The 16,745-nt window shown below is 38.7% G+C and overlaps 1 protein-coding gene and 1 pseudogene across 1 annotated transcript in view; one reads left to right on the forward strand and one right to left on the reverse strand.

Moving 5' to 3' along the window:
- Nucleotides 1–362: 362 nt before the first annotated feature.
- FAM98B (family with sequence similarity 98 member B) overlaps nt 363–16,745 on the forward strand; it is a 32,669-nt gene continuing 16,286 nt past the window's right edge. Inside the window, exons 1-3 of the mRNA XM_008017093.3 lie at nt 363–481; nt 10,239–10,384; nt 11,513–11,647. Coding sequence (XP_008015284.3) covers nt 411–481; nt 10,239–10,384; nt 11,513–11,647 — 352 coding nt within the window. The 5' untranslated portion in view covers nt 363–410. The remainder of the gene's footprint in view (nt 482–10,238; nt 10,385–11,512; nt 11,648–16,745) is intronic.
- LOC140710441 (carboxy-terminal domain RNA polymerase II polypeptide A small phosphatase 2 pseudogene) lies at nt 4,883–6,004 on the reverse strand (annotated as a pseudogene).

The raw sequence follows: 16,745 nt of genomic DNA on the forward strand, positions 1-16,745 counted from the left end.
ATTTAAAAATTATGTGTGTAGGCATGTGATATTAGTTACTAATTTTAGCTGAAGATAATTATAATTTCATTTCAGATTTCTGTTACTTAAAAGGTCTGGAATCGGATAGGTTGAGATCAACTCGATACTACGATATTTGCTAAAATTTATTTGAACACACAGAAAAGACCCAACACAGAGACCTCTTTATTACTATTATTTCTACTATTCTTTTAAAAAATTATTATCGTTACACACAGCGGTTTTAGGCACTGTCAAGCGTCCATCGCCTCGGGGCTGGGAACCTTTGCGCCCTTCTTCAGCTGTGCTCTTAGGCAGTTACCGGCGAGACCCGGACCGGAACCTTGGCGCGGTGACGCTAGTTTCCGGCGGGTTACTTAGAGCGCGGAACAGCTCTGGGCCAAAGGACCATGAGAGGGCCGGAGCTGGGTCCCGAACCAACGATGGAGGGAGACGTGCTGGACACACTGGAGGCGCTGGGGTGAGTGCTTTTGGAGACGCCTTTTTCCTGAAGACGCAACCTCTCCTTGGCCTGGCTGCTTAACCTACTTCCCCTGGGTCTCTGTGGGCCTGGGCGGCCCTGTGCAGGCCTCCTTCCCTGCCTCGATCCCTCCGGCGCCGACGGAGTTAAGCGGGAGGCGGGAGAGAAATCTATTTAGGGGGTGGAGCAGGGCCGGAGAGCTGGGGTTCGTGGCCCCCTCTTTCAAACTTCTTGCCTCGGAACTCTGTTGCAGGAATCCGCGGGGTGGCGCGGAGCGGCCCTTCTGGCACCGGTTTTCTGGGCGAGCCCGCGCCCGCGATATTTGTGATATTTGTGTTGACGTAGTTGTGGCGCCCGGAGGGAGGTGCTGGAACCTGAGCTGCTGTTGAGGACTGTTGTCTCCTACAGTGTACAACTTGTGGCTTACTTGGGGCTCTGAAACGAATGGCTTCTACTTTGACCGGAGAAAGTGTTGTAGTTCATTGCGAGTTCATTCTTTCAACCATTTCATCTGTTCGTCAACGTGTATATTAGCTTGTATGTGCATTTACACACATTTACGTTTGTAAATTTCCTCTAGGCAAGGGAAAAAGATAGTTTTCAGATTGCTTGTGGCTTACGTAGTCGCGCAGGCTACTGCAGGCTACAATGCAGTGTGGTAGGTGCTGTGAGAACTCTTAGGATGGAGGTGGGAGTAATGTTAATACTTAATAAGTGTGGTGGTTAGTAATCTCCCCCTCAACCTCGTCCTGTTTTTTTCCACACAGCTGTTATCCCCATCCCAAATTATCATGTCCTGCCCATTCATTTGTCTCTTGAACTCCCCTTCTCTCTCGTTTAATTCCTCCTCCTCCCCAAGTCAGCTCCTGGAAAACTGATGCTTTGCATATTTTATTCACCGATGTATTCCCAGCCACACACTAGAACGGAGTTCTTACAGTAAATAGTTGGTCGAATGAATGAGTAAATGAATGAAGAACAGCTTAGAGAAGCGAGCCCACAACGGTAAGCATAGGACCAGATAGTTGAGTCATACGGTGCACATTAAATAAAGAGCTTGGAGCCATCTGCACATTTGTTTGTCCTGCTACGTGCTGCTGTTTCTTGATAGGGGAAGCTGTGCCTTTGCAGTGTTGTTATGAAGCTTGAACCAATCCCACAGCCCACATTATCTTCCCTAAAACTGCATTTGCCCCTCTATCAACTGTTTCTTTAGCTGGACCCTGATAATATGTACTCTGCAGTGATCCAGTGTTACGGAGTCTTGCAGTTAGTAGATCGTGAATACATATTTGTCCAATGAAAGAACAGTGCCATTGGTTATTTAGGGGGCATTTTTACTTCTGTGAGGTCCCTTGGAAGTTCTCCCTTAACTTGGTTAAGAAGGAACCAAAACAAGAACTGAAAATACTTAGTAGAATTATTTAGGCTCCAAAGAGTTTGAGCTCCCAAGTACTTCAGGTAAGAATACTGGGATCTCATAAATGGTTTATGAAAAAGGAAAAGGCAGTGCTTTTCTTCTTTCTTCACTTCTTGAACTTGTTGTTCCTATTATAAGTGTTTTGGAAAGTTCATTGCTATAATCTTGGTTTTTATCAAGGAAAACTAGTTTCAGATTATTCAACATGGAAAGTAAAACAGTTTACGCACTCCAAAATTAGTTTTTCCTGGAATAACCATGAGGGCAAAATTTTGAAGTTTGAATTCTCTTATGATAATAAGATGTGAAAAAAGTAGTTATTTACAATATGTGTTGTAATGCAACACTGTGTTTTCAAATATCCATGTAGATGGTGAATAATGCATTTTCTGTTGTAAGGTATTTAGGATATCAGGGAAGGTACTTCAGTTTGTCGTGTAAAATAAATTAATGGGAGGCATTTGAAGGGAAAAATCTATGTGAAAGGACAATTTAGTGATACAGGTGAAAACAGGATAGGCTAGGAGTCGGTAAGTTTTGTCATCTGTGAAAAGAGAGGACTGGAGCAGATGGTTTTAGAAGTCTCTTTCAGTTCTGATAGTCTCTGATTTTGTGGAATAGTAGATCTCCGCTGGAAGTACATCAGAATCATGTGGAACTTATGAAAACTGTTCCAGTCTGGTATATAACGTAGACTGACCGAATCATAATCTTCAAGAGGTACAGTACAGACCTACATATTTTTAAAAAGATTCACAGCCTTGGTTGAGAAACACTACTGTGGAGAGAAATTTCCTTTAAATATTTATTGAACACAACTGTATATTGGACCTCATTCTGAGGAGTCAGTGGTGAGCAAAAGAGACTTGGTTCCTGCCCTTGTGGAGTTTACAATCTAGTGGAGAAACAGACATGATCACAAAAATAATTATAAACTATAATAAATGTGTCAAAGGGAAAGAACAGGGTGATATAACAGGAGGATCTAAGAAGTCTTAGAGGTTAGTAATAGATTCCTGAGGAAGTGACATTTGAGTTGAAATGGGAAGGGTGAATAGAAGTTAACTAGTTGAGGTTGGATAGATGAAAAAGGGGAACAAAGATATCCTTACAGTGAGAAGAAAATGTGAAGACTGTGAAGTGGGAAGGAGCTTGCTGTATTGGAAGAACTGGAAGGAGGCTGATGTGGTTGTAAGGTAGAGTGTGAGGGGCAGAGTGGTGGGAAATTGGATTAAAGAATTAGGTGAAAATTAGGGCATGCAGCCCCTTTTAGGCTGTGTTGTGGATTTTATTCTTGATCGTAACAGCAGTGGGATGCGATTGAAGAATTGTAAATAAAAAGGGAGTGATTAGATGTCTAGTTTGAAATTTACATCTGTCAGCAAGGTGGAAAATGGATTGGAGAATTTAGTTAATAGTCTGGGAAAGAAATGATGGTTGCTTAGTGGCAGTGGATATGGAAAGAACTACATTACTGGACTTAGTAATTGATTGGATATTAAAATTCAAAGATTCATTTCTCTTTATTTTAAAAAAGATTTATAGACACAGGGTCTTGTTATGATGCTCGGGCTAGTCTTGAACTCCTGGCCTCAAATCATCTCCTGCCTTGGTTTCCCAAAGTGTTGAGATTACAGGTATGAGCCACCAGGCCCCACCAGATTAATATCTTCAGTTGGTATTGAGCACCAAAATGAAATGATACACCTTAGAATCTAAATTGGATACAGAAGAATGTGAAGATAGGAGAAAGTTGGTAAATATGGAGAATGCAGAGGGATCAATGAATGGGGGTAATGATGATATCAGAGAATAGTTGTAGGTGAGTGGTCAAAGAAGCAAGCTGGAAGGGTAAGTAAGAGGTTGTGGTCAGGGAGCCACATATTTGGATGAGTGATTTTGGAGGTAGAGTAGTTCTGGGTAATGACAAGGGTGCAAGAGGGGGCTGAGTGACACGTGCAGGTTGAAACTGAGAGCTCAGGGTGTAAGACAGGGTATACATACAGACTTTAAAGAAACTCAGTATAATGGCAAGAACAGAGGTGGAGAGGAAAACTGAGCAAAGAGGATGTTGGGGAGTGTCCAAGAGGTAATAGATGAAAACCACAAGTGAATGGGTGATAAATCTGCGTGGCCTGTGCCTCAAGAGAACAGGAGATATTTATAAGATAATGGGAGAGCAGTGATAATGATGCTATTTTGGTAAGTGAGGAGGCCAAAACCCCTACTATCTGATCTTTAGGAATTTGCAAAAATAAAAATAACTAAGGCTAGAGATGGTAGGAATAATAATCTTAGTTTTTTTTTTTTTTGTTGTTTGTTTTTTTTTTAAGAAAGAGAATTTTCAAACAGAGTCAGAAGAATAGAAATTAGTAATCTGTTCTCTTCCAGGGTGGGAAGAAAACCTCATTCCCCATAGGTTCAAGACTATGGCTAGATGGTGAGGAAGGGAGCTCAGTACCCAACCTTGGGGAGACACAGAAAGGGCCCATGCCAGGCACTTGCCTGGAGGCAAGTGTAGCTTTTGGGCCACAAGACCTGATGGCCGCTGGGTACTGGCCTGGAAACAAGTCCTCATCTTCCCAGAAATGTCTTATTTTTGTCTGCAGCAGCTGGCTGGAGAAAGATTTTGGAAAGGTGTGTACCTGGAGCACCCAAAGGCATAACCTTCCCTTTTCCTTGGCATAGGCCTGATAACACTGAGGAAAGGCCATGGTTTGGCAACGGAGTGTTCAATAGTCTTCATCCCTGTAGAGTTCAGTGGCTCTTAGGGTGACAGGAGAGGAGATGACTTGAAAGACCAAGACTCAGCTTCTCCCCTACTGAAACACTATATCCTGGGGCCACAGTTCATGGCAGAACACACACTCACACACACATCTCGGGAACCCAGCAACTCGGGAGCAGGCAGCTCTGGGTATTGTTGGTCTGGAATTTGCCTACTTGGCATCTAAGCTGTCCTAAAGCTCTTTACAATCACTTCTCACTATTTCCAGGCCTATGTGGTGAAGTGCTCCAGCTTCCACTCTGACAGGTGACTGTAAAGGCACAGTGTAGGAAAGACCCCTACTAGGATGACCACTGCTTGGAAGCAGGGAAGGCTAAGAGGCCTGCACCTACCCAAGGCTGGTATAGACATCCTCTGCTCTGCTCTGCTCAAAGACTGGGATCAGGTTCAGCAACTCGGTGTCTGCCATGTCATCAAACCAGGACTGCACAGACACTGCATTCTCTGGGTGGAAGATGTAAGAAGCAGACAAGTTGTCCAGGATGAGGGTTTTCCTCAGGTTCCTCCCCAGGAGGCTGAGGTTCCTGACTTAGCAGCCCTAGTGGAATCACAGGACTCATGGAATAGGTGAGCTCGGAACACCCACACTGGTCCAGCAGATCCGTCACAGGTCAGCATACTTGGCCAGGTTGGCAGTGAAGAGAACACATTCAAAGAGTTCTCTCATTCGTCTCTTTCCGCGTGAGGCCTCTTGAGCACATACACCTGCTTGAGTGGTCTCCTCAATCTCTGTAGGCACTGTGAAGCTAGCATTGTTGCTGGGCTTAAAGATGCACAAAAGTTTCACCCAGGTCAGTGACCACACAGATCCTCCTTTGATCTTCCTCTGTCACCTTGGAGCAGGCATGTCCCTGGGATCTGATAAAACTGGTACTGGAGACACTGGAGCAGATCTGACTTAGCAGTGGTGTTGAATTCCTCCTTATATGCACGAGCTCAGTGGAAGAGCTTGACTGGCCATGCTGGGTGTGAAAATAGTAGAAAAGGGCCTTGAAGATGTTACATCCACAAGGCTTCTTAAGGAGGACTTGGAGACCAGGCCTTGTTTGGTGAGCACCAGGGCGTCTTCCACCTGCGCCTGAGTGATGATGGAACTGTGCTCCATCTAATTCTGCAGGTGTGGGCTGGCTGGGTGGAAGAACCAGTGAGCCCACGGTCTAGGCTGGGCTGGGGGGCCTGGGCTTGGGCTCGTTGCAACTCTTGAGACTCCAACTCCCACAGCTGTTCACATACCCCTTCTCCTTTCCTCCCTGGGCCAGGAAGCGAGGTGGCCTGTACCGAGGGTGAGTGCCCGGGGATGGGCTCCCCTGGGTACCCTGGCTCCAGTCTCCTAGTAGCAGCTCTGGGCTTCTCAGTTTGGGTCCAAAATGGAGAATCCAGAGTGAAAACGAGAGGGATAATCCTTCTGAGAAGAGATGGACAGTATAGCAAAATATATGCCGTGCTGTGGATGGAACATAGTGGACATTTTTTGGGAAGCAGAGAGAGGTGGAGAGTTGGATGAGAGGCAAAGACAATAGGTTGGGTAAATGATGGGAAAAGAAAGGGTCTTCTATTTTGTCTCTTGGCTGATGAAAATAGAAAGTAAATTAGGCCCTGGTTGTGTTGTTCAGGAGAGTTGCCAGCAGCCCTAATGGACTGAAGATTTGGATCACCCTGCTTGAAGTATTGTCCGACCAGCAACTATGCTTCCAGGGTATGAGGCTTTGTGGGAGGGCCTAGGCCTAGGGGAGATGTTCCCAGTGTTTGGAATAACAGTAGCGCTTTGATGATTAACTAAGAATATATAGAACAAACTAGGAGCTTGGTTATTCTCCGTAAATGCAGAATGGCGTTGGAAATCAAAGCAAGTATGAAATAAATGTGGTAAGCACTAAACAGTTGCTAAATGTAGCGTAATAGACTCTTAAATGCACGCTCTAATTTCTCACGTACTGCAAGAGGAGAAGGAGTGATGATAAGTATTGAGAGTTTTTTTTTTAATGAAAGTAAAAAAATAAGTACTGTGCTGCTTAAGAGAGGTCTGTGGACTAGCAGCATCATCACCACCTGGGGAGTAGAAGTGCAGAATCCCAGACTTCATTCCAGCTCTACTGAATTAGAATCTTTATTTTAATAAGACCCTCAGGAGATTCCTATGCACATAAAAGTTTAAGAAGCACTGTTCTAGCCAGAAAAGTGCTTTCATATTCTTACTCAGTTATCTAGCAGAATATTTTGAGACACTTCTGTTGCATAAGACAATTAGATACATTTCTGGATAGTGACAGAACAGTAGGGGCTAAGAGTGCGGGGCTGTAGAGAGAGGTTGTGTGGCTCGGTTCTGGGACGATTGTTCGCTATGATTATGGCCATCCCGGACGAATTATTTACCTGTATCTTCCTGAGCTTCCTCATCTGTAAAATGAAGCTAATAATCGTATCTACCTTATAGGGTATTGTGGCAATTAAGTGAGAGAATTTATATAAATCATTTAGTGCTGACCCAACATACAGTTAGCACTTTATAAATGTTAGCCACTATTGTGATTTTGATTGTTAATTAGATGTTCAGGTATGTTAAATGCATTTATTTTTTCCTCTTTTTATTTTTACTTCACCTGATGAGCTAAGGCATTAAAGATTAGATTTTTTTTCCAAATTCAGAATTTTTTCTGAATTTGATCAGTTTTTGTTGGTTTTTATTATTGACATTTCAGTTAAAAAAAAACTTACACCAATATGAATTAAATTATTTCAAGAGTTTATGAGTTTTGCTTTATTGCAGAAATGAAAGCAAGTAAGAGGATCTAAGATGTTTACTATGAAATCTCATTGAGAGGCATTGTAAGACATGGAGGAAGGCTGAGTCATAGAAGAACAGCCTTGAGCTGGGGGTGCAGAAATAATCTTCTAGTCTCAGCTCTGCCTTTACTTGGCTGTATCAGCTGGACCAGGTTATTTCCTTAGTTTCCTGATAGTTGTAGACAGGTCTAACAAGACCTACGTTAACGATGGAGCATTTGGGTTAAACGTGGATTTAAATGCTAGTGCCATCTTCTGATTCTACACAATTAGGATAATGCTAACTTAAAGCATTGCTGTAAAGATTAAATGAAATATATATATATATATGCATGCCTAGCACTGTGCCTGGCCTGCTACATAAAGGCAGGTTTCCTAATGTCATGAAGTCTTAGTTTCTTTACCTACAAAATGAGGATTTGAAAATACCTGTACTCACCTTCATCTGATATAACTAGAGAATTCAAAGAAAAAGAAATGCAAGTGGCCTTTAAACATATGCAAAGATGCCCTATGTCTTGCTCATAAGAGAAATGTAGATAAAACTATATACTGAGTTACCAGATGGTCAAAAACCCAAAAGTTTGACAACTTTGGTGAATGATGAGGGAATGGGTACCCTGATGCTTTGATGGTACAACCCCTCTGCAGGAGAATTTCATAGTATCTAGCAAAGTTACGTATCTATTTACCCTTTGACCCAACAGCCTCACCTCTAGGAATCTATCCTAGATATAAACTGACAAAAATTTGCCGAATTATATTAATAAAACACTGGAAACAGTCGAAGTGTCCTTTAGTAGATGCTGATTAAATAAAATATGGTGCATCCAGACAGTGGGGTAGTATATAACTGTAAAAAATGGTTGAATAATATCTCTAAATACTGATCTCTACTAATGTAAATGTATGTGTGTGTGAGCATGTATGTGTTTAAAGCAAGGACTAGAACAGTATATAGTAGGCTACCTTTTATCTGAAAGAGGAGACAAAAATGCATATATTTATGTTGAAAAACATGATGGAAGGACAATCCCAAACTAATAAATATGGTCACCTGGAGGGGAGGGAGGGAACAGAGTAGAGGATACAAGATTAAAATTGCAAACTAGATTTTTCTGAAGTACTTTGTTTTTTAAGTTAGACTTTGAAACCGCATTAATGTTTTACATAATTATAAGACAAAAATGAAATAAAAAGAAACAAATCCCTATAAATTAAAAGCTGAACAAAACAAATGTCTATTGATGTATTGAGTAGGTGGTTTAATCACATGGGAATGGTTTTTCTGTATATCCTTACAGGAATACATTGTAAATATAAAAAAATTAAACTGTAATTTTATTGTTGGTAGTAAGCTAGATTTCCTATTCTGAAGCCATATGTAATTTATACCTATTTTAATATATTAGGAATTTGTAAATGTTATTAAAACAAGACTTGTCATTGTAAGAGAAGATAAAAATGTAAAACAAAATAAGTAAAACCCCTACAATTCTAAATGCCAGTTGGAAATAGCAATATGAACTCCTAATATAGTTTCTCTGAATAAAGGCATAGAAACAGTGGTACCAGCTTATGTACTCTAAATATCATTAAAAGAATTGGGGCTCCTTGGAGAAATGCCTGATTCCAAGTCTAAGGCAGGAAGATGATGTTGTAGAAAGCAAGGAAAGTATTCAGAGAGTACGGGGGACAAGACAAAGGGCTCCATTGGCCTATGTGAATGGGCTACTACAAATCAGAGATAGAAGAATTTGAGTATCAAAAGAATAATAACTGTAATGGATTAAAACACATCAAATATATTATCTATGAGTTTATAATGTTAACAAAAGTTCAGTTACAAAAAGAACCATAAAAGTAGAAAACTGATCATCTAATTTAGTTAAGATAGTATATAAAGTGTTTTGAAAATTTAAGATTCTTGTGAAATACAACTTGCAGAAATGTTTAAAAGTGTAAAATTATAAATAAATGAGGCCAGGTGCGATGGCTTCACACCTGTAATCCCAGCACTTTGGGAAGCTGAGGTGGGTGGATTGCTTGAGCTCAGGAGAGCCTGGACAACACGGCTAAATCTCCTTTCTACTAAAAATACAAACATTAGCTGTGTGTGGTGGCAGGTGCCCATAATCCTAGCTACTCTGGTGGCTGAGGCATGAGAATCGCTTGAACCCTGGAGGCAGAGGTTGCAGTGAGCTCAGATTGTGTCACTACACTCCCGCCAGGGTGACAGAGTGAGACCCTGTCTCAAAATTAAATAAGTAAATAAAATAATATAAAATAAAAGGTTTAGATTAAAATGATCTAGTAGGTTCTTTTCAACTTTAGCCTTTTTAAATTTGTAATTTGTATCTGTGCTTTTTTTCACCACACTTTTATTATAATTAATGTAAGGTTATTAGACTTTATGCTGTATTTGATTTTGTGATATCTGTGGAATTTATCTTAAAATTGGTAGATAATTTTACTGTGGAATGTTAAAACATAGGAAAAAAGCTAAATGTTAATTAGATAGAGCAGGAATCAGCAAACCATTTCTTTAAAAGGCCATGTAGTGATCATTTTCAGTTACAACTACTTAGCTCTTCCATTGTAGTGTGGAAACAGCCATAGCTAATTTGTGGATTAATACATTTAATGGCTGTGTTCCAATAACATTTTATTTACTAAAACAAGCAGCAGACCTTGACACAGAGTATTGAAAGTTTTTTTGTTTGATTGGCTTATTTAGTTTTTAACTGGTATTTCTTCCTTTCTAGGTATAAAGGACCACTGTTAGAAGAGCAAGCCCTTACGAAGGCAGCAGAGGGTGGATTATCTTCACCTGAATTTTCAGAGCTCTGCATTTGGTTAGGCTCTCAAATAAAATCATTATGCAACTTGGAAGAAAGTATCACGTCTGCTGGTATCGCTATTATGTTTTATTTACTTTTCTGTTTAATAGTAAGATAAACTGATAACTTATGGTTTATAGTTTTATCAATAATGTGCCCATTGTACAAAGAAAAATCACATATTCCAAAGAATTTCAGTATGTGGTAGTAAGCATGTTTGGATTACATTTTATATTAATCCAAAATTGATACTTAAATTTGCTATAAAACTATAAGCAATTCCTATTTATCTGCTATTTTTTTCTCTTCCTGACAACTCTGATATCTGCTGTCTAAACCTTAGTATAGTTTTTTAGAAAAAGTAGGGTCTGAATTTGATTATTTAAAAGTTTAATTTTTGAATGGTGCTCATGTTGAATTAAGGCTTAAAATACTATATATACATGTAATTACTAATTTGTGTTCCGAAGCTTGTAGCTCAGGATATGGATTCACATAGGAATACCTCTATTAAAAACGTCTGTACTAGTTCGTAAAGCTTCTTTAGTTCATCACCATCTTAGTAACTGGAGTCCTGTGGGTCTTTGGTAGAATTTCAGATATTAATAGTATAATAAAAAGAAAAATTAAAAATTGTGCATTCACAAAAGTAGCTTTTTCTTTGAAAGGTATCCCTTTTTTTCTTAAGAGATGGGGTCTTGTTATGTTGCCCAGACTGGACTTGAACTCCTGGGCTCAAGCAATTCTCTCACCCCACCCTCCTGAGTAGTTGAAGCTGCAGATACGGGCTACCGCACCCAGCTTATCCTTACTTTTCAGTTGTTTTTTCCTTGCCAGATATAACAGTTCACTTGATGCAAAGTAAAATAAGTTGAATTCTAAACATATAATACGACTGCCTACATAATTACATTATGAAATAAAGATAGGCACTGAGGGTTAAATGGTTGCATTTATTTTTCTGAATATATAGAAATACAGTAGAAATGGATCATTTGCTCTGAAGTGAATTAATAATTATAGCCATAATAATGCTTTTACTATTTCAGTTGTTAACATAAGCTTTGTGATCACACATTTAAGGATTTAATGTGAAAATTTAGAAATGAATGTAAAATGGAAATAAACGAGTAGATTTTATAGTATTGTATTATATGGTAAATGCTCAGTAAATGTTTTATAATTTTTCTTTTTTAAAGGAAGAGATGATCTAGAGAGCTTCCAGCTTGAGATAAGTGGCTTTTTAAAAGAAATGGCGTGTCCATATTCTGTACTCATATCAGGAGATATTAAAGATCGTTTAAAAAAGAAGGAGGACTGTTTGAAACTTCTATGTAAGTTATGTTGAACACTTAAATGCATGTGTTTGATATGGTTTTTATTATTTTCAAGTCAAGATTTATTAATGAAGCATTAGACATTTTGTATATTAAAAAGGTTTTAATATTTTACTTAAAATACAAAGCTATCTCAGAAATGTTTATATAATATAGTATGAATTTTACCAGTATACCTTCTAACACTTGTGATTTATTTGGCCAATGTAGAATGTCCTGTGTTTGGGATTTATATAGTGCTTTAGTAATTTTTTCTTTATCTCATTCTGTCTGTTATTATTATTCCTGACTATGTGGCTAAAGTTGATGATCTCCAAGGTCCTATTTAATCTTAAAGCTCTCTGAAACTAGGCACTGGATGATAATTTGTTAAAAAAAAAAATTGTTGATCACTTACTCTTGTACCAGGAACTACTCTGGATACTAGAGATATATGAGGGTTGTTTGTTTGCTTTTTTTTTTTTTTTAAAGATAAAATTTGTGCCTTTAGGACACTTATATGTGACCAGTTTCATCAGGGAGGGATTTGGAATATAGATCATACTGTATTCAAACAATTGCCGTAAATAGTAGGTCCATGTTTGTATTGGGTTCTTTCATCATTTTTTTACTTTAGGTTAATTTTATAATGTTTTTAAAGTTCTACAAACAATGACTAATCTAATACCTTTTATTATTGAAGATTTCTCTTTCAGATTATACCATTTATAAAAAGATTACATGTGACATATTCCTCCTAGGTGCTAGTGTTTTAATAAAGTTTGTTTCATTGGAGATGAAATGTGTGTGTGTGTGTGTGTGTGTGTGTGTGTGTGTGTGTTTAGTGGTGTTAAAAGTATTGGCATTGAAATTACCTTGTATGTGTTGAGTGGGGATAAAAATTATATGCCCTCTCTCTCCATCCCAATACACCGTTCTCCATCTTCCTCCCATCTGGTGCGAGTCACTGATTTAATGAACCACTGTTAATGGGAGATCACAGTAACTCTTAGGTATTTTGGAACAGAAAGGAACCTAAGAAGCACCGACTAGAGGAACTTGCATATCCTTAATATCAGTCAATGAGAATTATGTAATCCATCATGGTTCCCTTTTTTCCTTAGCTGCTAAGAAGCTTAGCAATTGTAGTGATACAGGTTTCTGGTACAAGTAGGAATAAAGAAGAGATTTAAGAGAAGTATATCGTTTTTTCTGATTTTAAAAATAACATGCTCAGGAGGGCGGTGATGAGGAGTTAGTGTTTAATGGGTACAGAGTTTCAGTGGGGAAGATGAAAAAGTTCTGAAGATGGATGGTGATGTCATAGAACTGTATACTTAAAAATGATTAAAATGGTAAATTTTATATGGTCAACAATTACATGCTTATAGAAATCTTAGAAAATACATAAAACATAAAAGCATTTATAATTTCACTCCTTAGAGAGAATATTGTGTCTTTGTCTTCTGTGTAAATAAACACACACTGTCACACTCTCACTCACTCTTAAATAAGATAAAGATCTTGTTACAGCTTTTTCTCCTCCTCTTCATTTGATATATCGTTTATCTCTTTATTTCCCTATCACTTTTTTTTGAAAAAATAAATTGGCTCTGCTGTTGACATAACGTTATGTGTAATAGATTTCAAATTTGGAGGTATTTGGATTTTTTTCTATTTTGAAATGATTTCCTTGTTTATATTTTTGCTTACTTAAACAAAGATTATGAACATTTAAAATAGTCTCTGGTCTAGATGTGTATTGCCATATTTTGCTCCAGAAAGGTTATACCAGTTCACAGTCTTACCAGCATCTATTCTTTCTTCAGTTCAACTGTTTTAATCATATTGATATAATAAGCTTCTTTGTGTTCTCTTTGAAAGTGTTTGCAACATGTATAAAATACAAAGGGCCAAATTCTGTACCATGTAAAGAGCTTTTATAAATCAAGACAAAAAAGATAAAAATTCACTGAGAAAATATGTAAAATACATAAGACATGAACATGCATTCTACAGAAAATTTTTTTTAACTGCTTCTAAGCATGACAAGATGCACAATATCACTTATGACAGGATACCATTTTTCACTCAAAAAATCATAATAGAAGTTTGGGGGAGTAAGCCTTTTCGTATACTACAGACGTTAGACTGTGGTGGGAGAATAGCTTGTACAGCCTCTTAGGAGGACACATTTTCAGTGTCACATTAAAAATCACTAGGCCTTTGGACTTGGCAATTCTTTTGACTTGGCAATTCTTTGTCTATGAATATATATCTATTTCCCTAAGTGTACAAAGATAAAAGAAAACCATGTTCATTGTGACATTGTAGTAGCAAAAAGACCAGAAACCTGAGTGTCCATAAATATAGATAAATAGAAATGGTACCTTAATGCAGTGATGTCACTAGATAGGTAACAGGAAGAATGCAGATAAATCAAACATGCTGATATGGAGTGATCTCTAAGATATGTTGGTAAATACAAAATAAATATACAGAACATGGCCGAGCGCAGTGGCTCACGCCTGTAATCCCAGCACTTTGGGAGGCTGAGGCGGGCAGATCACGAGGTCAGGAGATCGAGACCATCCTGGCTAGCACGGTGAAACCCCGTCTCTACTAAAAATACAAAAAAAAAATTAGCCGGGCGCGGTGGCGGGCGCCTGTAGTCCCAGCTACTTGGGAGGCTGAGGCAGGAGAATGGCATGAACCCGGGAGGTGGAGCTTGCAGTGAGCCGAGATTGCGCCACTGCACTCGAGCCTGGGCAACAGCGCGAGACTCCGTCTCAAAAAAAAAAAAAAAAAAAAAAAAAAAAATATATATATACACACACACACACACACACACAGAACATGTATAGCATGTTCTTGTTTATATAAAAGAAAAGCACGTAGATGGCTACTGTGTATCTTGAATACCTATACACACACATGCCTAAAAGGGTACCCAAGAAATTAATGGTGATTGCCTCTGGGGAGGGGGATCTAAGGATCTGCAAAAGGAAGAAGGCTTACTTTTCCCTACACTGCTTACTATCTGCATGGATTAGCATCGTAAATGCTAGACTCTTGTCTGTACTCTTACATAGGGAACTTTCCGCATGTTTCCATACAGCAACAATAGACTTCAGCCAAGGTTCTGTCTAAAATATAAATTTTTGAAAAACTGATAATCTGTTTAATCAAGTTTTTATTATAAGATGGGGTCTCACTGTGTCGCCCAGGCTGGAGTGCAATGGTGTGATTGTAGCTCACTGGTCCTCTGCAAACTCTGGCTTAAGCAATCCTCTTCCCTCAGCCTGCGTGGCTGGGACTACAGGCATACACCACCATGCCTAGTTAAGTTTTAAAAAATCTTTTGTAAAGATGGGGTCTGTGTTGCCCAGGTGGGTCTTAAACTCCTGCGCCCAAGCTGTCCTCCCCCTCTTAGCCTCCCAAAATACTGGGATTACAGGCCCGAGCCACCACACCTGGTCTTAATGAAGTTTTTAAGTCAAAAGGACCTTAGTATAGTCCTCATAAAGAAAATTTAATATTGGTCTTAAAGTTTAATAATTGATCTTAATATTTTGGTATTTGACTCTTTAAACTGTCATATGTAGACTGCATGGAAAAGTCTTTAAGCCAGTGACTATCAATCTTGCCTATCCTTGACAATCACACTGGGTCTAAAACAAACCACACACAGATGCCCAACTCCTACTTCTGGATCTACTGTTCAGAATCTCAGAGAATGGGACCCTGGCACCTGTACTTTTAAATTGTTTTTCAGATGTATTTGCTGTTCAGCTTAAGTTAAAACTGCTATATTAAATTGTGGCATTTATGTCTAATTTTAACTAAACAAATAAAAACAAAGAATTTTTATTTATTTATTTATTTTAGACGGAATCTGCTCTGTCACCCAGGCTGGAGTGCAATAGCAAGATCTTGGCTCAGTGCAGCCTTCGCCTCTGGGTTCAAGCAATTCTCCTGCCTCAGCCTCTGTAGTAGCTGGGCCTACAGGCATGTGCCACCGCACTTGGCTAATTTTTGTGCTTTTAGTAGAGTCGGGATTTTACCATGTTGGCCAGGCTCGTTTTGAACTCCTAACCTCAGGTGATCTGAGTGCTGGGATTATAGGTGTGAGCCACCATGCCCAGCCAAAAACAAAGTCTTACCTACTGTAGTGAAGAGTCTCTTTAAAACAAGACTATAACCATTTAAGATTTTTGAGTAATTTTCTTAAATATGGCTGTTGAAAGGATTAGATGAAACGGTGAAAGTAAAGGGACTTGTAAACAGTTTGGGGTGGTCTATCCTGACTCAAATTGCTCTATGTGCTTATAGATCAGTTAAAGTTAGAGCTATATGTTCTTCCCTGACCTGCGTGCTCTGTACGTATGAGACAGAATAATTTACCGGAGTCTTACACATTCTTACCTGTTCTTAAATTGTTGATTTGGTGGTGGGTCTCAACTACTGGATTTTATACTCTTTGAGGGTAGGCATCATATCTTCCTTGACTTGGCATCCCCATTGTTCACACCGTTCCTGGCTCAGAACAGGTCCTTGGTAAACATGTACTTACTGAAATAGCAATCTAGATCATTTAATATGTTAATTAAAATGGAACTGAAACCAGCTAGTGTGAAATCAAAGAGAATAAAATAAACCATTTCTCTTTTTCCTGGTGGTATTAAATAAATTCATTTTAGTTTTTCGCTTCTAGTGCCCTTTTTTCTGTACCCATTCATCTGTTTCAAACTAAGTCTTAGGTTAAACCTCTATAGGTAAAGTAGATGAAAGTTAAGCTGCTGTTTTGTAGGGCCTGGATCTTTGCCTGCTTAACTCCAGTAGGAGCTACTAGGGCTCCTCCAGTGTGAAAAGAATCAACCATTTAAAGTACAGTGTAAATGCATTTTAATAGGGTGTCTATTTTATATAGCTTTAGTTGTTTTTTCTCATTTCATTAAAAAAAAGAAAGTAACGCTATGGACTAGGGAATCATTTCATTTATAAGTTTACAGTGTTCTACAGCTATTGGTATTCTTTGGATCTTTGTGAGTTGGCATTATTGGTATTAATTGATACTTGTTTTAAGTGAATAATTTCAGTGAAATATTTTAAGAGA

Source organism: Chlorocebus sabaeus, chromosome 26, assembly GCF_047675955.1.
Source record: "Chlorocebus sabaeus isolate Y175 chromosome 26, mChlSab1.0.hap1, whole genome shotgun sequence".
NCBI lineage: Eukaryota > Metazoa > Chordata > Mammalia > Primates > Cercopithecidae > Chlorocebus > Chlorocebus sabaeus.